Below are 24,864 nucleotides of genomic sequence, written 5' to 3'. Positions count from 1 at the left end.
GTTGAGCTGCCCTACTGGGTACCATACGGCGTCTCTTGGCAATATGGTAATAAGATGGCGGTAAATTTGTGCAATCTTTTTCTGTAGTATTAAATTATCTAAGATCTCTAATGTATCGCCAGGCTACTTACTTATTCAATGTAAAAGTTACGCATAAATATTATATTAAATATTAAATTTGTTTGAATATTAGATTAATAGTGTATTACAACTCAAGGCCAGAAAGTTGGATTTCCTGGCGTATGGGATATAATGGCTGAGGCGTAGCCGAGGCCATCATATCACATACGTCAGGGTATCCAACATTCTGATCATGGGTTATATACTATTTTTCTTGCTCTCCAGCCGAAAGTACGTAACCCCGTGGAAGGGGTTTTGCCGGGCATGAGGGGGGCGCCGCCCGACTTTTGCAAAGCCGAGGCGAAGCCGAGGCTTTGCTGGTCGGGGCGGGTATAAAAAAAAAAAAATAAAAGTTAATAAATTAAAAAAAAATTTTATTTTAAACTTTACTAACAAATCCTCTGATTAAGAGTGATATCATGCACAGAATTTGTCACAAATATTTAAACTCATTCTAATTACACAATTTATTTTTTTAAGTTGATTAAAAATTAGTTTTTAATAAATAATCGACAGCTAAGAAAGATTGAAATTAAATTATTACAAGTTTGTAGAGTACATGGATCGTTTTATAAACATTGCTTTACTAACTATCAAAATATAAAAAAAAAGCAAATAAAATTCACAAAACTATTATGTTTTATTTTTTAAACTTTTTATATAAATTATTTGTGCAGTATTATTATTAAATAGTTCATTAACAATGATCTAGTTAAAAATTATTTTTATTTTTTTGACATTTTTTGGTTAGTTTATGCGCTGACATGTTACATACAGACGATGTTGTGACTGTTATATATACAGTTGAAACTCGCTGTATAGGCCGGTCGCGCCACGAAAATACGAAAGAAAGCGAGGTTCTGTGCTGCCGAGCCAGAAAATATGCGTAGCGCGCATGCGTTAGAGCAGGCCATAAAAGTTGCTCTTCCTGGAGTAAATTGCTGCCAGGAAGAGCGTACTTTCGGCTAGGAGAGCAAGAAAAAATATTATATTCGGTGTTAAGTACAATACTAATTATAGGACAATCTTGCTAAGCTTTGTATTCAAATTTTTTTTTTTTTTAATATCAAAGACCAAGATAAATAACATTATAAATTATTTTCAATTCACGTATATATTGACAATATTAGTAATAACAAAAATAATTCGAATTTTGACGGCTATGAAAAACAAGATGTCGGTGGTATAATAATAATAATGAATAAGTTGTTAAAAAATAATAATAATCGTACATCTTTTAATAACCTTTACGATCAAAATGGTACTGCTCAGGTCTGGTTTGATCGTATTTATTTTCCGACACCGTCATCTACGCTCAAAACAGGCCTCGTTTTAGGCGGTCAATGAGACTTCAATGGGTTTGGAAACTTTTACGATGAAAACAGACCTGAGATTTCGACTCGGGCTCTCATAACTTTTTAACGGCTTGACCGATTTCATCGCGGTTGACGCCATTCGAAAGTGCTTGACTAAACTTAGATTTTGAATACAATCTGAACTGATTCGGACCAGTAGATTTTGAGAAATCTAAAAAAAAAACTACGAAAATAGTATATTATGTGACTAGGGATGAAACAAAACGATTTCAGACCAGAGTGAAGTTGCCTGCCCGAGCGAAGCGAGGACTAACATCACTCGGTCTGAAATCGTGTTTCATCCCGCGTCACACATTATATTTTTTATATAAGTTGCATTAAAAATGCTAGTTTCAATGTCTGAAGCCAACCAAAACTAGATATTTTCAGACGAATAGCGAAAATACCATTTTATTATAAAACTTATAATAAAATAGAAAGTAATAGTTTATTTTTTATCAAACATTATTCGTAAATTGAATAGTTTTCTTTTGTCATTTTTATTTATGCTTAATAACAGAATTATAATATGTCAGTACAGTTAACGGTTAGAATGACAATTATAAAGGTATAAAATAAACAAACAATTAATAGGATTGAAAATAAAGCTGCGACTTCATCTCGCGGGCAGAAAATCGTCATTTTCTGTCCGCTGGGAAGAAATAATTGATTCCTGCCCGGCACAGTCGCATTGGTCTGAAATTGTCTAGTTTCGGTTGGCTCAACAGGCATTGAAACTCGCATTTTCAATGCAGGTTATATGAAAAAAATTTTTTTGAATGTGATTTTGTTGGAATAACTTTTAAACGGCTTTACCCGACTCTGTAAAGCTACTGGAGCGATATTCGACAGGAGGATTCAGTTTCCATTATACGGTATCAGTGTTTTTTGTTACGAGAAGTGTTTATGGATTCACTTTTTTTGGTGGATATGTTATCTCAATCTAATCATCGTTTCCTGCCAACTTTGAGACAATATGAATTTTTTGAAAGTTTCATTAAAATTTTACGTTGTACTTTATAAAAACATTTTTTTGATAATGTAGTAAATCTAATACAGAATGAGAAAAATTCAGTTTCCGATGGATTTATATTATAAATTGATTTTTAACTTCCCGCTAAGAAAATCTCAGATTTTCAAAAATCGGGAAATTATTGGTTTTACCCTGTTTTACAAAAATCGAGTTTTTATCAGATCTCGACGGTTGAGGGTCACGGGAAGCTTCCCTGACTATCCCCGCGAGGGTGTCACTATGTCTGTATGTCTGTATGTATGTATGCATGCATGCATGTGTGTGTGTGTGTGTGTGTGTGTGTGTGTGTGTGTGTGTGTGTGTGTGTGTGTAAACCTCTTGTAACTTTTGAACGGCCTGACCGTTCATCGCAGTTGGTGTCATTCGAAAGGGCTTCACCAAACTTAGATTTCCTGTAAGTTTGAACCAATTCGGACCGGTAGATTTCGAGAAATTGTAAAAAAAGTGAAAAAAAAGTTGTTTTTTTTTTCATTTTTTTAAAATATCTCCGGATTGGTTGAACCGATCGACTTTAAACACTAATCAGCTCTTAACCTTAAAAACCCGCATCGATCGCCACCAAGTGCGTCAAAATCGGTTGATGCGTTCGTGAGATATCGTTGTCGAAAAAAATCGAAAAAAGTGTTTTTTGTAATAACTCCGAAATTTTCCATCAGATCAATTTTTTTGTAAAAAATTTTTTATAGAGCTCAAAAAATTACATCGATCGCCATCAACCGCGTGAAAATCGGTGGATTAATTCAAAAGTTATAGCAATTTGAAAATTTAAAAAATCGTGTTTCATTAAACTTTGATGACTTTTGAGCTCGAAGAGCTCAAACGTATAGGAAAGCTATCTCTCTGATCTCGAGAGCTCAAAAACGTCATAAGTGCAATTTTAAGCGCCTAGGTATAGAATTAGCGGGTAGTTGCCGGGATGGCCTTCAGGGTCAACCGTTTTCCTAATTTTTTTCTGTGTATTTTTTCATTTTTTCAAACCTTACAGTTTTAATCTCGAACTAAACGTACATCAATATGAATAGTACCTAAGAACCGTTTATCAGCTCGATCACCCTCCACTCAACTCCATTATTTAAACTAAAATAAATCAAATAACAATTGGTACGGTTCTTAAAATGTAAATCTGGCGTTATCGTAACTAGTTATATAAATTTATACACAGAAAGAAAGCTCTGGTATAAGTTAACCGTCACAGAAAGTTCTGAACATCCGTATGCCTGAGGCCCGTATTGTCAATTAAATAGAATAAATATTAGCTTAATACTTCACTTAAATTTTTTACCGATTAATTTTTCCGATGTTACACAACATCAATATTAATCCATTTAATTTTAAACAAACTTATTTTAATTAAATTTTTTTAAAAATATAAAATCCTTTTTTAAATGAAAATATTTAACGTAAGTAAATATGTGTGCGCTTCCGGGTAAACATTTTCTTGGTAACGGAAAAAATAATATCGAGAAATAAATTCCCTTGATCCCAACACAATGATGAAATAAGAGATCTATTTCTGTCGACGAATCTTGGGTAGGTATATGTTCTCCAGCTTCATTTTATTATATCTCGTCTTGAAAAATCTCCGGAGAATAAATTTTTTATTATTTACTGCATAGGATCTGATAGGATATGTTGTGTATAAAACTTATATGAGCTATCGATAATGTTGAATGAAAAAACAACTGTATACAGTCTTCTATTATAATAAGACTAAAGTACGCAAAATATGAAAGTGGAATATTTATTTATTTTCCTTATAAGAAACCCAACAGCCATATGGCCAGTAACAGGGTCAGAAATTCTTAACAGGCGTATTTACACCTGCTAAAGTTACAATTAGGTGCATCAATAATAATGTAAAAATTTATACATATACTTAAAAAAGTTAATTTACAATAGATAGTAAAGCATTTACAAAAAAAAAATGTTACAAAGTACACTGATAAAAAAATTGACTTGACTCAAGAGCCAAACTCTTGAACCAAGAATTCCACTTTGAAGAAAATGATTTTCTTGAGTCAAGAGAATAAATTCTTGACTCAAGAAAATTTTCTTAGACCAAGAATAATTTCTTAGCTCAAGAATTTTTTCTCTTGACTCAAGAAAATCATTTTCTTCAAAATGGTATTCTTGGTTCAAGAGTTTGGCTCTTGAGTCAAGTCAATTTTTTTATCAGTGTATATGAGATTATTTTATTGTAGTGCAAGTTGTTATGTCAAAGAGATTATAAACGATGATAAGGCGCTAGTCAAAATGGAAGGAGAGCTACCTATTAAATCAATTGAATTATCAAGTTCAATAATCCTATTACAGGCATTTAAAAGTCGAGTAATAGGTGCAGATTGCGCTAAGTTATTTCTAGCTGGCGGCGGATAAAAAGACAAAGCAGAACGAGTTTTTCTTGCGGGTACAGATATGGGAATAAGTGAGAGAAGTTTAGGACAGTCAATAGCTCCATGGAGAAGACGTAGGATCAGGAGTATTGAAGCACATAGTCTTCTTTCTTTAAGAGTAAGGAAGTTCTCATCAACGCACATGGCAAAATAATTGCTACCAAGAGGAAGATATGTGCCATATTTTTTGAATGTGAAAAACTTTAAAAATCTGCGCTGAACTTTCTCAATATTACTGATGTGTATTTTGTACGTTGGAAACCACACTACCGCTGCATATTCTAATTTAGGTCTAACCAGTGTCATATAGAGAGTCTTGGTAACATCCAGGTTTCTGAAGTTTTTACAGGTACGGATGATGAAACCTAGAGTTATTACAGATGAGCGTATGATGTTATCGTAATGCTTTACAAAGGTTAATTGACCATCAAAAATAAAGTTACACCCCAGTCTTGGCAGCTTATTACCCTAGCAATAAGCTAGACAACATTAATTTAGACAAATTTAGATACGAATTTGAAAATAAATTGTCTATGCCTGGAGAGAATACAGGCTAACAAAATTATGAATAGAGAAAAAATTGTTGTATTAGACTGGATAGTCAATAAACTGTAAATTTTCAATGACTTACGTCAGAAAAATATCTATAAAGATATCATTAATGCTGTAATCTTGGAAAATAGGAATTCTTGACCTATAAATGAGATGACTTTGCATTTGAGGGCATTAAGGTGAAGCTTATTCTCTTTGCACCACAGTACAAAATTTTCTATTTTAGTCTAGGTGAAGACAGTCTGCACGAAAAAAACGAGATTTAACTGGTTTCCATGTTGGACGGAACCTAGTTCCATCTATAGTGAAAAAAATTTACAAATGGTTACTACTTCAATGCAGACTGTAGTATGTACAGTTTCCGTTTATTTCAGTCCAATCCAAGATGGGGCTCAGAGCCATCTGAGATTTATTTGTCTCAGATGGTTGACAGTACGGCGCGCATGCTCGTCAGTCCCATCTTACATAAAAGTGGCGTCCATTTGGAATTTAACTAGAATCTATCTGCAGATAGTACCTATTTTTACATTGTCATTTTCAAGTGCATTTTGCAATCAAATATATATGAATAATATGAATGAATAATGAGTATACTATAATGAATAATACAGATTATAATTTTATTCCAAATCAAAAAACTAATCCTTAATAAGTTTCGAAAAAAAAATAAATTTAAAAGAAAAATTTTTAATTTAAAATTAAAAAAAAGAAATTTTAATTTCAGTGTGGTACTATTTTTGAAAACAAGATGAAGATTGGTATTCATCAACATCTTATTTAAAAAAATAGTACCACTCTGAAATTAAAATTTTTTAATTTTAAATTAAAAATTTTTTTTTTTTAATTTTTAATTTTTAATTAAAATTTTTTTTTTTAATTTATTTTTTTTTAAACTTATTAAGGATTAGTTTTTTGATTTGGAATAAAATTATAATGTGTATTATTCATTATAATATACTTATTATTCATTCATATTATTCATATATACACGGTGAGAAATTTCCATTATTTTTTATTCTGCATGGATTTTAGATATTACAATGGTGCATATTACTAGTGAACCTTATTGACTCAGAATAAAATTTTACAATGGCCCATAGTAATTTCCGAAACAAATGAAATCAGACATAGTAAATGGTAGAAATTGAAATGTACCATAGTAAAATGAAATATGCAATAATTTAAATTTCCGAATGTACTATAGCAAAAAAAATAAGAAAACGTTTGTAAAAAATAAAAAATTTTAGAGTAAAAAATGTTTTTAGCAATCAAAAAAAATATCAAACCAAACAAGATTTTTTTTGTTTGCAATAATTTTTAAAATATTTTTTTAAAATATAGTTTTTGTTTTTTTTTCATTTTTAACAATAAACGTAGGATTTATTTTGGCAGTTAATTTTATTATGAATGCAGGTTAACCATCAAATGTTTGTTTTCATTTTAATTTTTCACGGTAAATTATTAAATATTTTATTATTTATGAATCTTACAAATTTTCATTAACTATTCATGTGTTGATGGATTTATAAACTAATATTTATTTAAAACTTAATGTTTATTGCAATTTTCATAACACCGTTAACCACTACTGATAGCGTCTGTAGACTTATGTTGACAAAACAAAGCAGCACGAAAAAATGAAAGAGCGCGCGTCGCGACTGACGCGCATACGTTTACTATGGGACATTTGAAAATTTCATAGTCACAATTTTAAATTTAAACCGAGTACACGTGACTAAATGTGAAACTTTTTTATAAATTTTTATTGTCGACTGAGCAACAGAAATTTTACTATGGAACTATAATGAAAAGTTTTAAGCACACTAACAGTTTTTGTTCTGTTAGTTTACGAAAATTTTTTATATATGTTTATGTAACAGTTGCATGGTCAAATTTACTATGGTCCCTAGTAAATATTGATTGGTACAATATGATATTCTTAAATTTTTATGGTAATATTTTGAATTGAGTTATTAAGGTTCAGTCTTATTATGTATGCATAGTAAATTTCTACAGAAATTTCTCACCGTGTATTTGATTGCAAAATGCACTTGAAAATGATAATGTAAAAATAGGTACTATCTGCAGATAGATTCTAGTTAAATTCCAAATAGACGCCACTTCTATGTAAGATGGGACTGACGAGCATGTGCGTGGTACTGACAACCATCTGAGACAAATAAATCTCAGATGGCTCTGAGCCCCATCTCGGATTGAACTGAAATAAACGAAAACTGTACCTACTACAGTCTACATTGAAGTAGGTTACTACTTGTAACCATTTGTAAATTTTTTTCACTATAGATGGAACTAGGTTCCGTCCAACATGGAAACCAGTTAAATCTCGTTTTTTCCGTATGTAGTAGATCTAATGGTGAGATAAAACTTACTATCATTAGCGTAAAGATCAAGGAAGATTGATACTAGAAAGCTTACAACATTAATGAAAATTAGAAAAGGACCAAGATTTGAGCCCTGAGGGACTTCTGATATCGCAATATAAACTAGTGAATAGAAACCTTTGAAGAGCACTTGGATTTTCTTATAAGCAAGATAGCTGATTAAGAGACATATTAGTAACCCACAAACTCTTAAAGCAATTAGTCTGCCCACAAAAAGACGGATATCAACCTTATCAAATGCTTTCGAGAAGTCTGTGTGGATTACGTCTACCTGATCACCCTTAGAAATTCTGTCTGTTACGTACTGGGTGAATGGTAGAAGATTCGTCACGGTAGATCTGCCCTTCAAAAAGCCATGTTGTGAAGGTGAAATAATAGAACTAAAATAAGACAGCAGTATATCATAGATGAACATTTCTAGAACCTTCGTAAAAGCTGGTATTAGTTGGTAGAGTCCGACATCCTTTAATATTTCGAATTGCAGGACAAAAGGACACTAGACCAGGTTATGTTGATAATAGGTTATTAAAAGTAGTAAACAGTAACAGCAATGTCTACTTTGCCGTACTACATGTAAATTGTAATTCACATTACTTATGGCTGTTGACAACGTTATAGTTTCAGTATGCTATATGAGAGAAGATAACACTGATTCCACCACTAGTAAGATATGTTAGCTAGTTAAGACCGTATTTAGATAGATAACACTGTTTTTGATATTTATACTTATACTAGGATAAGATTGGAGCAATTATAGAGAATTTAAAGAAAGTGATTTGTTGTATAGTGATGTAAGTGATTAGTGCACCCGAAAAAGTGTGAAGTAAACTTGTCGCACTCAAATAACAGTTTCATTTATGAAAAAATTCACGCGTAATTTTAAAATGGGCAAACAGCTCTTTTACAACTGCAATAGCGAGCGCTAAGATACTACTTTTCCCACATGAGTAATACAAAAAAATTAAGATGACGGTTGACCCGAAATGCCATCTCTGCAACTTCCCGCTCATTTTGTACTTCAGCGCTCAAAATTACACATTATGTTTTTGAGCTCGAAGAGCTCAAAAATATGATTTTTGTGTCATTTTGAGCTCTTCGAGCTCAAAACTCTAATAGCAGTTTAATAAAACACAATTTTTTGAATTTTCAAACGGCAATAACTTTTGAATGAATGAACCGATTTTCACGCGGTTGGCGACATTCGACGCAGTTTTTGAAGCCCCATAAAGAATCTTCAAGTTTAAATTGATCGAGCCAGGAATTTCGAAGTAATTCTGAAAAAACACTTTTTTCGGTTTTCTTTCGACAACGATAACTCACAAACGAATCAACCGATTTTGACCGGGCTTGCGGTGATCAACGTGGTTTTTTTTATCTTCAAAGCTAATTAGATTTTGGAATTGATCGGTAAAGCCATTTCAAAGTAATTTCAAAAGAACCACATTTGAAAAAATTTTTTTTTGTTGTTTTTTTGAGATTTGTCAAAATCTACTGGCTCGAATCAGTCCAAATGTTATTCAAAATATAAGGTTGGTCAAGCCCTTTGAATGGCGTCAACCGTGATGAAATCGGTCAAGCCGTTCAAAAATGATAAGAGGGTCAAATACACACATACACACACACACACACATACGGACATAGTGACATCCTCAGAGAAATGGTCAGAATTGCTTCCTAGGACCTCAATACGTCAAGATCTGATGAGAACTCGATTTTTGAAAAACGGGGTAAAACCAATGACTCCGATTTTAATATGTTTGTCTATATATTTTAAAACATGTTGGATGCATCCGTTCATGTATGAGAGAAACTTTAAAATTTTCCGAAAGTCGGTAAGAGGTAACTAGGTAAGAGGGAATTTTTGTCTGTTTTCAATAGCACTAATCTACACTTGTTTTATATATGAACGAATATATGAAAATATATTGGCGAACATTTAAGAAAATATATAAAAAATTGTTCATCTACGTTTTTGGCGAAAATTCATATAAATTAGATATATGTGAGATATAAACTTTTTATATATTTGTTCATATGTTTCCATACATATTATTTCCACGGGGATAAGAATGTTCTATTATCGTATAAAAATCAAGATCCTAATAATTTGACATATTCTGTCGTATCTGAAAGACATAATACACATATAAAGGATGCAAAAACCCTGTCAGAAAGAAAAATGATCGTTAAAATGATCAATTTTTCTTTTATATCACTTATTCGCAACTTTTACATAATTAAGTGACTTTAATAGCTTATGCACTGAGACAAAAAATTTCTTTTGAAAATAATGGTCATTGTTGTGACAAGAAATTAATTTGTTGAAAATTTTCAAAAACTTTATAGAAATAAAGTTACAACATTACTGATATTTTTTTAAATAAGTTTTTCCTCTTGGTATGACGTTGATGTTTTTTTTTTGTTTTTTTATGGATGTTTCAAATCTTTATGGACAGACAAATACAATACCTTTAAAAAAGATCAATAATTCATCTCAATTTATTTTTTTAATCTCACCATCTACCTCATCGAAAGTTGTGAAATAAAAATTGCTTAATATTGCTTGGCTTAATTATAATTATCCAATTTGTGTACATTCTTGGATCTTAATCTTGTATTTTTTAATAAAAAATACAAGAAATTTATTTAATTGTGTTTAAAAGATTTTTTTTCCATTTTTGGAGCAGCAATTTTCTGCTATTTAATCGATTTTTTGCAATTTTATGAATGTTTGAGGGGACTATGGGCCAAATGTATTGCAGAATAAGATCAAGCAGATTAAATTACATAAAATTCTTCATCAATCCAGGTCCACAAAATTTTTTATACCAAGATAACCCCAATTTTCTTCGATTTTTGCTATTTTTGATGATTTTTTACAATTTTTTTAGATTTAAAACGGTTTATGATTAAAGTACGATCAAAATTAGTATTTAACAGACCAAAATACATGAAAATTATGCTTGCCTTAGATCTTAAGATTTTTTTTCTTGCCAAAACATCGAATTTTCGCTATTTTTTGGGATTTTTTGCAATTTACTCGAAATTGAAGGCTGGAGGCCTAAACTGACTTGAAATTCGTGTTCAGCGGGTTGAAAAACATGCCCGTAGATAGGTGGCGCCCGGTGTACAGACAGCTTTTTTTTTGTGCCGGTGTTATAATTAATTTTTTCGACTAGCAATTAGAGAAATTTATCATTTTAAACAGCTATTTACAAAAATTCATTTCTCATTACAACTTGAAGACAGCCGATGTTATACTCACTTATTTCGCTGACTGACTCTCGATAACAATCAGTAATTGGTTCTTTTTTTATAATTCACGCCTGAAAATGGAAGAGGGCGTTCAGGTCGTATGGAAAAATACCATCCGCGGGAAAATTTGAACGAGCTTCGCAATTGAATTTCTTGCAATTTTTTTGGCATTAACCTATTGTTACAAGACATTCACATTTGAATTTACTAAACTTTTTTCCAATTAATAATTATAGGTATGGAGTAAGAGTGGATCCTCTGCAGTGGTTCATATTCCTAAGCGGTACACAAGATGGCGGTGAGGAGTATCCATCAATTTTGTTAATTTGCTGTAAGTCTTGCACTTGATTATTTTCCTTTTTTTTTTTTTCAATAAAATCTTTATCTATATAGTTAAAAAAATGAGAAAAAATTTATATTTGTAAAATACGATGGGTTTACTTGGTTAAATTAAGTATAATTGGGAAGGTCTTGATTTTGTGCCATTTAAATGTTACATGGGTGATTCTCTGTAAGGATGTTTTTTGCTGTCCCAGGCATTTTTTTTATTAGAAAAATTGTTATTTTGTTACTAAAAAAAATTTATTACGAAAGTAGAAAAACATTTCTATTTGGAGCATTGAAAACTAGTATGAAATAAATTTTGGTTTTTTTGCTATAAATTCGTAAACCACCGAAATAACAGTCCCCTGGGCTGTCCCATTCCCAAAATTAAAACTGTAAGATTAAATTTTAAGTTATTCGTCCATAAAATATAATTTGGTCCATAATGTTTATAAACTTAATTTGTTAACTAACAATCTTCTTCAATAAAAAGTACCGAAAATTAATTTATTTCATTAAATTTATTAAACCAAAGTTTGTCCCAGGCATTTTAAGAACAGTCCCCTGCCAGAAGTTCAAAGCCAAAAAAAAAATCCAGCGTGTTATTTTACCTTTCGTAAGGTTTATAAGGATCTAACTAGCCTTGAGTTAACAACCATAGAGCTGTTAGTGCTTTATCGCCATTTTATTTGGTGTCGAAGCACCGTTTGTGCTGGAAATATGTGTCTGGGCCACTTCAAAACTCAGTCCCCTGGCAACTATTTTTATTTATAATTTATTTATAAAATTGGATTCATAAGTCTTAATATTATTCTAATTAATGTAAACATTCATTGAGAACTTGAAAAGTTGAATGCATTGAAATAGTTTGCTTGATTTTTCTCAATTTAATAAAAAAAAAACAGTCCCCTGGCAAACAGTCCCCTGTCATGTTATATGGCAAAAGATACACAAATATCAAAAAAGCAAAAATTAAATCGGCTGTTTATTTATTATGGTTAAGCTGATACACTGAAAAAAAAGTTTAAGTCCTATCGCAATACGTTTAAGCGTATGACTTATACAGATGGCGCATTTAACATGGGTATAAGCCATACACTTGAACGTATTACGATAGGACTTATACTTTATTTTCAGTGTAGTTTTGTAGCTCTTGTTAATTTTTTTTTTTAATAAAATCAAAAATAATTTGATCGGACAACTTTGTACAGATTTAAGACGTCCTTATATAAGAGTCCGGTATACAGAGAATCACCCACATATAGTTTTTAGCGATTGTTAATTTATTATGATGTTTCCGGAGTAATACTGAATATTTTTATGGGATTTTGATAGTTAAATTTTGTATCATGAAAAAGGTAGTGACCTGTATTTGAGCCTTTCTACGGTTTTCTATATTTTTTGGTAATAGTACATCTTTTATATTAAGTTTTTGAAGGACTTTTGATAGCTTATCGGTTTTATAATGTGATCACTGTACTGTATTTATAATTTATTTCCAATGTCCCGAAACTACGCATATTGAAATTAAAATATGAAAAAATCGCTAAACTAAATTTTTAATTACTCATGATTCATAAGTTTGGGATATATATAGTAGCTCCTAGTTGCTATTTGATAATAAAATGGCAATTGAAGATCAGTAACTCATAACCCATGACAAAATTGAGACAATAAGATACAATTCAGAGCCACGATAATGTCTTACACCATGCCATGTTAGCGCTACTGTCGTTTTCTCACTAAATTTGCACTGACTTTCATTTGCCATTTTCTATTAATTATCTAATTAATAAATCCAACATTTACTTACTTTAAATTTCACTGAACAAACTTATTAAAGTTCTAAACCCATATTCCGCACATTGCTTCTCTTTTTTCTAGCCTGAATTATCCCTCCTTATCTCGCTCCATTTATCTATATTCCAGCAGTCGTAGAAAAACCCAAGTACAGAAAAGCAAAAAATTCTCACGTGCCATTGTGGTGCCATAAAAAAATTCCAATAACATTTATCGTTACATCGGTTAAAGTTTTCGTAACTTCTTTTCAGTCAAGTACAAGCGAAGGAACTTAACAAATCGTTTTTAAATTCAAATTATTCTTGACCCCGAGCAAGTATATGAATAACACAATAAATTTTCGTTAATAACAGCAAATTTTTTGATTGCAGTCATCATTATCAGAATCATATATTCCATTTTTTAACGGTCGGGAAATAAATAAGCTTTTACTATTATTATAAATCGCAAACAAGTCAAATATTCGAATGCACAAATTGCTTTGAAATTGCATTGAATAATAAAAATAAATGTCATCGTTTATTTGCGAAATATTTGAACGGGAGTCGTTATATTTCCACTATTTCAATGTACTTCTTTTTTGTTATGAATTTATGAATGTATGAACGCTATAGACTTTGTAATATAAATATAATACGCCATTATATTATTCTATATACTCACATTTACATCCTGTCTCGTTTTTACATCAACGAATTTCACTGCTTCTTTTGTCATCCGCTTTAGACCACGAGCTGTCAAATGGACGTAGCATTATCGTGTATTTTATTTATAAATTGCGATAAATAAAATTTGAATTTAAAATAGCAACACGAGGTACTGGAATTGTAACTATTTTCGTAATCTGTTTTTACGAAAATGTGAAAGTTTTTTTTTTCTAATTTAGTTTTTGACTGCAATCGATCTCACACTTATTTTTAAACTAGCAGTTTTTGAACATCTTAATAAAAGGTTTCTTTCTATTTTGTCGCCGACTTGAGACTCTATTAATTTTTATAAGTCGAATGACGTTGAAGAAGGTTCTGACAATTAGGAGGAGATTTAAAGGAAGTAAAATAATTCCTTTGCACTTTATGCTTTCAAGTTTTATAAGCTCTTTAGTAAGTCGAGTTGTAGATTCATTAAATAATTAACGAAGTCACTCGAATCTTTGTTAACTATCTGATTTTGCTAGTAGATAAATACACTGAAAAAAACTACTTCGTTCAAGAAAAATATTCTTTCAAAATTTCGATTTTGTTTTGAAATATTTAATTCGAATTAATTAAATAAATTTATTCAAGAATAAAGAAAATAAAACAAAAAAGATATAAATAGAAAATTCCGTTTTTTTTTCCTGTACAATCAATTAAAATTTTAATTATTTTAAGATATCAATGCTAGATTTTAATAGTAATGTTAGTTTTAGTTCAAAAAGCTCAGTTTTATGACGAAGCTTGACTGGTGATACATCAATTTTCAGGCTCCTCAATTGATAAAATTATAATGCAACAATATAAGAGAAAAGAGATTAATAACATAAAAATATTGGTAGCAATTTAATTACGGATGTTTGTATAAAGACTAGGAATAATAGCGGCTTATGATTGTCCAAGGATTGCTGCACAAGACTCGGATTATATTTCCCGGTTCGAGGAACCGTTTGGTACAAAAATCTTGAGGTTTAGACAATCTTTAAAAAATAGGTAAAATTTGATTTTCTAAAATATTTTTTGGATAAAAATAAGCCTTAGAAATACATTTTATTGTTAATTCAAGTTGAAAAAAAAACTTTTTTTATGGTATATTAAAGAAAACTTGAAATTGAATAAAAAGCATGTAATTCTTGTCAAAAAAATGAAAATATAGTTAGTTTTCAAGAGCAGTCTCTCTCAATTTCGAATTTAGTTGCATCTTTTTAAAATAATATACTTTTTATCAAACCGAATTCCAAGACAAAAAACTCTTAATTTAAGACAACTGGTTCTCTTAAAAATAATTTCGATTCGGAATCAAAAATATCATTCTTAACTTTGTTACCGATAAAAATTCAAATATTCTTACGTTTTGTTCCAGATTCAATTGTACCTGTTACTTTTAGTCTGCTGATTGAAAAGGGCTTATCATTAGTAAGTAATATTGCAAAAATTTTAATTATTTTCCGATGAAAATTGTTCTTAGTCAATTTATATAAAAAATAATAAAAGTAATATAAAGGATAATTGTAATAAATCAAAAAAATTAACTTCAACATTTTGCAAAAGATTAAAATTGTATTGCTATAGAAATATTTAACTTTTTTATTATTTTCATATTTTCATACACATCAACCAAAAGCGTAATCCGGTTGTTCCGTTTTTGGTCACGAAAGTACACAGTTTATAGTATCGGCTTTATTCCAGTTTTATATAGTCGCATAAATTTTTTTTTTGTAGTTTAACTCTAAAAAAAATGGATGAAGATTAAATATACAATAAATGAGATTATTCGTATTAAATATTTTATCAATTTTTATAGGTATAAGTATTTAATTCACAATAACTAGAAATTGATAAAATAAACATCGTAAATTTAACATAGTATAATCTTGATTTCTACGTTTTAACACGTAGTGAAGTGATACGTACGATAAACATTTCTGAATTTTAAAAATTATCGATTTCCAAATTTTAAGAGATACTTGTAGGTCATCAGGTTTAGCTAAAAGATATTTGAAATGAAAAGAAAACTGTCGATAATGTCAGACCAACTGTTAATTATTTAAATATATTTTGTATGAAGTAAAAACAAAAACTGGCAATTTTTATATATTGTTAAAAGTTTGAACTTTAAAAACAAACAAAAAAACAAAATTATTTTTTGGAATTGCAGACTAGAATGCTTTTTTGAAATATTTGGCATTCAAAATTAATAATTATGTTAATTTCGGAATAATTTTGTGATGATTGATCTTGAATCTTAAAAAAGTATGAACTGTAATGTAAACTAATTGATTATTTTGAAATCAATTGAAAACATCCGAGAAAACTTAACTTTTCATATGTCTTACTCCTACGAAAAAAATATGTATGCCCGGATACATAATTTCATGTATGCGACATACAACAAAACATACATTGAATGAGTCAACAGGCGAGGGTTTGAATCTCTGAGATGCCGTTTTCTTGGCGATCTCAGCACTTTAACCAGTAGCTGGCTGTAGAGAGCATGACCTTCTAGATCCTTGTAAAACACATAAGTGATACAAGTAAAATTCAATCATCATCATTAAAAAATTCACTAGGATCTCTTTAGAATATTTAATTTAATTTTTGAGTATAATAAAAGTTTTCTTCCTTACTTCCCACTTTGAAATCGAATAATAATTTCAGTTTTCTTTTCACTTCTTCCACATGTAATATAATTTTCGTTCCTCGCATTTTATGACTTACTTCATCCTCCAGTAGCGTCGCCTGAAAGAAAAGAACCAAGTTAAAAGAATTCAATATCAACTGTTGGTAAAACAGAATAATTTTATCTGATGCATTTTTACAACACTCACAATCTTTTTTGGGTAGGCATCAGAAACTCATAATCCTATTGCCCAGATCTAGTATTGAACACAATCCTTTTACCCAGATTGCGTTTACCCAGATTTCTAAAACTAAGGATATCTTTTACCCAGGCATCCACATACACAGAATTTCGATAACCCAGGCATCCGTTCGCACAGAATATCTTTTACACAGGCATCCAAAAGCACAGGTTTCTTTTGCCTAGATTATTCATTTTTGTTTTAGAAGTTCAATGAAATAACACTAGATAGCGATAACATGACCATTCCTTTTAAAATTAAATTTATTTGATTCCATTTTATTAGGCATCAGATTTTTTCGAGAATAATTCTGGACTATCTCACTATCCATCAACTGGAGTGGTGTACTTCAACCTGAAGAAGAATATTTCATATTATAAAATTAAAAAAAACTCTTTGCAAAATATTTTTTTCAAAAGAATTAATAGTATATTGTGTGACTAGGGATGAAACAAAACGATTTCAGACCAGAGTGAAGTTGCCTGCCCGAGCGAAGCGAGGGCTGGCATCACTCGGTCTGATTTCGTGTTTCATCCCGCGTCACACATTATATTTTTCATATGAGTTGCATTAAAAATGCTAGTTTCAATGTCTGAAGCCAACCAGAACTAGATAGTTTCAGACGAACAGCGAAAATACCATTTTATTATGAAACTTATAATAAAATAGAAAGTAATAGTTTATTTTTTACCAAACATTATTCGTAAATTGACAAGTTTTCTTTTATCATTCTTATCTATGCTTAATAACAGAATTATGATATTTCAATACAGTTAACGGTTAGAATGACAATTATAAAGGTATAAAATAAACAAACAATTGATAGGATTGAAAATAAAGCTGCAACTTCACCTCGCGGACAGAAAATCGTCATTTTCTGTCCGCCGGGAAGAAATAATTGATACCTGCCCGGCACAGTCGCATTGGTCTGAAATTGTCTAGTTTCGGTTGGCTCAACAGGCATTGAAACTCACATTTTCAATGCAGGTTATATGAAAAAGAATTTGTATTTATTTTACTTTTCATCATAAATCATAATTATTGATAAGTCATCATCAACAATATTTAGAAACCGTTGAAGTTATAAACAATGCTTGAAATTATAAACAATGACTACAATTCTTTTTTAAGCAATTAACATTGTTAATTATTGTTTAAGCATCCTTCTTAAAACGTTTAAAGTGTACACTTTTTCAATGAGTGGTTGCTTTGCCGAAAACCCGCCTTCCGGAGGTATATTCAGTAGTTTTTGATCAACAAGAATTTGTAGGAGTTTTGATAATTGAAGTTGTCTTTGCTTTCTTTTTATTCAACAATTTTCTAAATTCTCAGTTCGATGGTAACTTCTAACTCAACTTTCTTTTTTTGTGCTTTGATATTTGGCTTAGGAGTTGCAGGAAGGTTACTTATACTGTCTCAGGTTGTATCGGCTACCCTTGTGAAGACAAGTATCAATATCCTAATTAGTAGGGCCGATAATTTAGTTTTTTTAAAAGAGAGAGACAGTAGATAGGTATAGCCAAGCGTTCTGATTGGTCATAATAAATTAATTGTTATTTGTTTTTCGCAATCAAGTGAAGACAGCAGCTTGAAGAAAAAATAAAAATTAGATTGCTGATCAAATATGAAAATATGTCAAAAAAAAACAGGTTGGTTTGCAGATGTAAAGGTGCTTGTAAACAAATACAAGTCTGTAATGCTCAGATAAATAAAGAAGAGAATTTGAAGCACAGTGTTGTGACTAAAATGTTTAATGAAATTAATTTAAAGAGAACAGTGAACAAGCTGGCGATTTCGCTAGAGATCGCGTAAAAGAATTGGTCCCGGTATCACTAATAATTTTGCTGGGGATCGTACTGACTTATATATGTATATATACAGATATATAGGATATATATATGTATATGTACAGATATATAGGATATATATATGTATATGTACATATAGATATATTAAATACCTTAAATATTAAAAGTCTTGGCCAAAAGAGACTTACTCAGTGGAACTTAATAGGTAACTGGAAGGTAGTTACGGACAGTGTTTCAGATAGCTTAACTGGTAGAGACTATGGCGCGTAACCAAAAGATCCAGGTTCGAGTCCTGGTCTGGGCTGTCTGAATTATTTTTTCAGTTACTGAAAAAAGTTACACTGAGTAAAAATTACATCTTTCTCTAACAATAATTGTCGATAAGCGAATTTTAATTGTGAATTTCACCTAAATTTTCTCTGATGGTATGAGACCTCAATACCGATAAAATATTATGGTGAAGAAGTCATAATCAAAAATTAGTCAATCTTCGAGAATTTGGATCGGGAGTATTCGGCTTAGAATAATAATAATAATAATAATAATAATAATAATAATAATAATAATAATAATAATAATAATAATAATAATAATAATAATAATAATAATAATAATAATAATAATAATAATAATAATAATAATAATAATAATAATAATAACTATCTATATTTATCAATAAACACCGATCTTCGAGTCAAATATATATGTATACATGTACATATAGATATATTAAATACCTTAAATATTATTGTAATTAAAAAAAAAAAAATACTGATTAAGTACTAGTTTTATCCGCTCATCAAAATAATTATTAATTAATCGTTTATAAATTGTTACACTCTCACCTGTACAAAGTGAAAAAAACAGCCGTGAATTTTTGCACATGGGAAACACTTTCTGAGTGCTTTAACCGTGGCCTTCTCATAATCAGTCATAATGATCATCTCTTTATCTTTTAGACCTTCAACATTTTTTGCAAGCCAATCGAATATCATTTTGTATGTATGACTAAGCCTATTTTCAGTCAGTACTATTACACCAGCATGATACTAAAACAAATTATTGAATGAAAATCATTAAAGCAGTACAAACTTAAATCAAACTTAGAACATATTCAATAAATTTAAACTATTTACAGCAAATAATAAATTTAATTACAGAAAAAAAATCTTGTTTTATTCAAGATAATTTCATTTTTTTTTCTCTTTTTTTGTATTTTAAAAAAATAATTTTTATCAGAACTATTTTTTTATTTTTTTAAATACAAATATTTAAACTACCTGATTTTTATATTTGAAGTGGATAGTATAAATTTGGTTTATATTAGGTTTTCTACATGTATTCTGGTAAAAAAAAAATTAGAAATTATTAATATCTTACAAATTATAAATTAAAAATTTATTATTACTGAAAATGTTCCATCCATAAACAGATTATGGCTCTCCGCGAGTCCATTTAATAACTCTTCAGAAGTAAATAATAGAATAGAGCTTTCTTTAGACACTAGATGAACTTTAATTACAGTGTTATCAGTCAATAAAGGCGATAAATCGGAAAGAGTATCCGGAATTTTTGGACGGTTCTTGGCTCTTTCTCGAGATAGAATGGCAGACACAGACTGGTAGCTGTAATTTGCACTAGCTAATTATGATATAATATAAACGAATCTTGATTTTTTCCTGGTATAATTCTCATTATTAATGGTTTAAATTTATTTTAAATTATCGATAAACTTCGGATAAAAAATTAAAATTATTTTTCTCTCGTTGCTAGGCAATGATTGTAGCAATCATAAATATATATTTTTTTAAATATAGTAAAACAAAAGAAAAAAATAATTTCAAGTATAAGCTATAAAAAATATATCTTGCTATAACTAATAATATCCTATAAAACAAGTATTAATAATAGTCTAAATGAATATTAATTCATCTCCTAAATAACTTAACTATACATACGACATGATGAAGATAATAAAGATATCTTACTGACATTACTACTTGTTATTTAATTTTAGAATATCAATTTTTAAAAAATTAAATATTTTTAAGTATTTACTTACAAAATTAAAACAAAAATACTTGACAAATGATCATGTTTTAAAACTGTATGTTTTATTTGAATACTATTTTAAAATCAAACAGTTACGACTGCGTAGAAACCGCCAATACTGCGTGATAAATTTAAAATTAAACAAAAATTCGAATTTATCAAAACTGCTTTTGTTTTAAATAAAAAAAAACATGTAACCATAGTAACAGTAAATAGCACAACACATAATTAATATCTTCATTAGTTGGGAAATTTATATTCATTTTATAACTTTAATAATAATAATAAAGAAAATTCGCAAAAAATACCATCAGCATGTATTACCCGAAGGAATACCTGTGGTTCAGGATTAAACGCCGATGTAAGTTGAATGAAAATAATAAATAACTTTTTTTTTTGTCGAAATAAATTAACATTTTTTTTTTCTTTAAAGGGACTTTTGCAGAAGATGCAAGGATTGTGAGACTGAGACTGATGACTTATGACCGAGATTTTAATTGGGATGGCTTAAGGAATTACGATCATCAATTGTGGAAGTTAGTATTTTTTTAACGACATATCGCGTTACTAATGTATCTCAACATCTACGCCCTTTTGGTATTAGTAACGCGATATGTTGAGAACTTACTTCAAAAATTTTTGTTTGAATCCGATGTCTGATTCTTTGCAACTGTTTTCGAAAATTCACACTCCTATTTAACAATGACTTGTCGTACTTTTTCTCCTAGTTTACTTTTTTCTCCTGTATTGTATGTGTTTATATTCACACTTTTTTTTTGCCAATTTTGTCTTTTGTGTCAGCATCTGGTATAATTTTCAGGAATAGTCATAATTCTATAACCTCAAGTTCACTGTAAAATTTATAAATTAGTCAAAAAATCATTAGAATCATTAATATATTTATTTGATAGCTAAATGTCATGTACATATTATTAATTAACTTTTTACAGATGAATTGCAGCGGAACCAATTTTGAGAAAAAGGCGCAAAATTATTAAAACGACGTACCGGCGGTTTTTAGGACTTTTAAATGATTACGAGGTAAATTATAACATAGAATAACATTTTCTATATCTTGTATATTAATTTCAATTGAAAGTAATAACTATTTTTTTTATTATTTACAGTGCTGCTTCGTCCGAATGCCAGAAAGAGACCAAATGGAGTTCGACTGGCCGTTCAGATACTGCTTTAACTTTTATAAATCACTCTCGGAAAATAAAAGACAAGAAAACCAGGAAGAAGATGAGTCAAAGGATCTAAAGAAAACACCGGTCTCTGGGAAAACTATGCGCTTGAATTTTGAGGCTAAGTTTGATGAACCAATGAACACAACGCGATACACGATTGAACTTGAAAATGATAATATTAAAGTCCGAAAATTATCAGACTAAAATCAAACAAATATTTAATCACAGATATTAAGTATATGCTTAATATCACGGATACCCATGAACATCTCTATAATTTTCTAATTGCTTCGTTACACTACATTACATATATTTAACCGTTTTAAGAATGTTACTTACATTACATATATTTAACCGTTTTAGAAATGTTACATTACATATATTTAGCCGTTTTGAAAATGTTACTTACATTACATATACTTAACCGTTTTAAAAATGTTACTTACATTACATATATTTAACCACTTTAAAAATATTACTCACTGAATGAAATTAAAAAAAAAATTTCATATTAACTGTTTTATTGTTGTTCATAATAATTAAAAAAAAATTATATAACATGACACGTTGTTATTGTTAGTGTTCTCTTAACTACCCAGATAGCAAAATGACATATTAAGTTATTCCGAATGAGTTCAGATTTCTGATTTGGACGTCAGAGTCTACGTCTAAAAGACGTCTTTAAGACCTTCTGAAGATACTGTCTTCGAAATTTTTTTCTATTTGTTTACTTTGTTTATATGTGCTGATTACCAGAATTATGCCAGTTCTTGCGGCTTCGTAAAAGTAACGGTATATAATTTTCAATAATAAGGTAAATTTTAGGTTAGGAAATTTGATCGATTTCCATGACATTTAAGTTAACAGTCACTTTTTTTTTCTCTTGCTGGATTGTTTGCTCAGCTGACTTTTGGGTTGTTCCGTACAGCTGACGGGTATTCTGGCGGGAATTTTAAAATTAATTCGAGGGGTTCTCGTCTTATTCTTCAATTATAGTATAAGTAAAATTAGATTCGATATGCTTTTAATGTCTATTGCAAATTGTGTAATTTTAATTATGATTTTTTCATCCTCGTTGAAGGCGAGGTCCCGAATGTCATATGGTAGCATCCTCTTGATAATTTTTTCCAAGTTTTTTTTTTTTTATTTTTTTTTAATAAACAAATTTATTCCGAAAAATAATTTTAAAAGAAATCGAATTTTTAATTTTTTTTTAATTTCTACGTCAATTTTTTCTTTTATTTTTTTGCCATAATTTATTTGTTAAGAAAATTATTAAAATTTTTTGATTTATTTATTAAGTAAATAAATAAATAAATGAATAAAATTTAATAAATATCTGTTAAATTAAATTTCGTTCGATTTCCTGAAAGAAGTTCTACCAGAGTAATATATCTGTCATCATTAGTGAAAGTTTTTCAATTTCAAATCATAATTGGTCATGTTGTCGCTATCTAGTGTAATTTCATTGAACTTCTAAAACAAAAATGAATAATCTGGGCAAAAGAAACCTGTGCTTTTGGATGCCTGTGTAAAAGATATTCTGTGCTAACAGGTGCCTGGGTTATCGAAATTCTGTGTATGTGGATGCCTGGGTAAAAGATATCCTTAGTTTTAGAAATCTGGGTAAACGCAATCTGGCTAAAAGAATTATGTTCAATACTAGATCTGGGCAATAGGATTATGGGTTTTTGATGTCTACCCTTTTTTTCTTTGATATTAAATAATTAAAAATAAAATTTTGAACAAAAGTAAAAAAACAAAGAATTTTTGTAATAATTATCACGCATATTCTTTTTCTCAGGATGTAATCGCACAGGGACCAGGTACAATCTTCCATGTTATCAATTTACTGGGGATGATACTGATGCCAATGGTACTAATACATGTAAAAGATTCGGGTTTCAGTTCGAGTAAGTATTCTAAATTCAGTACTCTGTATTCTGTATGCATCAAAGCTTCACACACAAATAGATATATCTATAGAACCTGTTTAACTGTGATTTCTATCAACCCGTCAAACTCAGTACTTACAGTTGGTATAACATAACAGAGATTATAGAATGAGTAGATTTTGTAGCTGATAGTGATAGTGGATGGTAAACAGCCGGTAATGTATGAAATGCAAAAAGAGAGATAGTGCCCTTCTCTCTGTCTCTCGCTCTCTCTTTCTCTCCCTATATATATGGTCGTACATAAAGTACAGAATGTTTGGTAACAGACAGTTGAACGGCGGCTATGTAAATGTAAACGGGCCTGTGGTTTACCGTAGTCTCCTTGCTCTCGTATTCCGGATATTTCAACGTATTACGTTTAGAGTTTGAGCTTTTGCGCCTAGAGAGGGTCAATCGCACCCATCTGTTGTATCAAGAAACTTCCAACTAATTTCCCTAAATTCAGCTTCCAACCGACCTTGTAATCCCTTGTCTCTCATTGCAGTATGCGAATAAACTAATCAACCGAATAGCTAATTTAATAAACCGGTAATTACTTTTTTCTCTAGACTAGGCTATCATTTATCCTACCTAACCACGGTGTATAATTTCAGAGTAGATAGTGGTAATGCCAAAAAATAACTGAGCTGAGTTTTTTGTGAGGTTAAACTCGGCGTTATGCTGTCGCAATTAGAGGCTACAAGAGCGCAGTGTTAATATTCTGATGGAGCATTTATAATTGGATGAAGTGTTTTTGTGGTTACTACATCAAAAATTTACGGAATGTTCGTTTATATTTTTTTAACATGGTTACATTGGTAAATTATAAGGAACATCAATGATAATTCATTGAAAAGTGACTATTCTTTTTATTTCAATGCAATTTTGGATTTTTTTGCAAATTTTATATCGACTTAAATGATAAAAAAAATAATCATCTACTTTACACTATAAAAAAAAAAGTTCCATAAAATTAATTTGTTTACAATTCAATTTTAACGTTCGATGTGAAACACCATCTTTCGTGGTAATGTAGACTCCATCTTTTGTTCCGATGCGTCAACTTTAAAAAAAGAACCAATTAAGGGGGGAA

At 29.9% G+C, this 24,864-nt stretch overlaps 1 protein-coding gene and 1 long non-coding RNA gene across 2 annotated transcripts in view; both read left to right on the top strand.

Moving 5' to 3' along the window:
* Positions 1–24,864, top strand: part of LOC123268155 (diacylglycerol O-acyltransferase 1) — a 246,513-nt gene that overhangs the window by 47,901 nt on the left and 173,748 nt on the right. Inside the window, exons 3-5 of the mRNA XM_044733045.1 lie at positions 11,347–11,441; positions 15,290–15,342; positions 23,642–23,750. Of these exons, the coding sequence (XP_044588980.1) occupies positions 11,347–11,441; positions 15,290–15,342; positions 23,642–23,750 (257 nt within the window). The remainder of the gene's footprint in view (positions 1–11,346; positions 11,442–15,289; positions 15,343–23,641; positions 23,751–24,864) is intronic.
* On the top strand, positions 20,861–22,219 carry LOC123268165. Its single transcript, XR_006510184.1, has 4 exons — positions 20,861–21,008; positions 21,081–21,183; positions 21,598–21,688; positions 21,775–22,219. It is a non-coding gene; the product is annotated as an uncharacterized LOC123268165 (long non-coding RNA).

The sequence above is a fragment of the Cotesia glomerata genome, linkage group LG6 (genome assembly GCF_020080835.1).
Source record: "Cotesia glomerata isolate CgM1 linkage group LG6, MPM_Cglom_v2.3, whole genome shotgun sequence".
Lineage (NCBI taxonomy): Eukaryota > Metazoa > Arthropoda > Insecta > Hymenoptera > Braconidae > Cotesia > Cotesia glomerata.
Note: the sequence above shows the minus strand (reverse complement) of the source record. Positions and strands in the feature narration are given on the sequence as shown.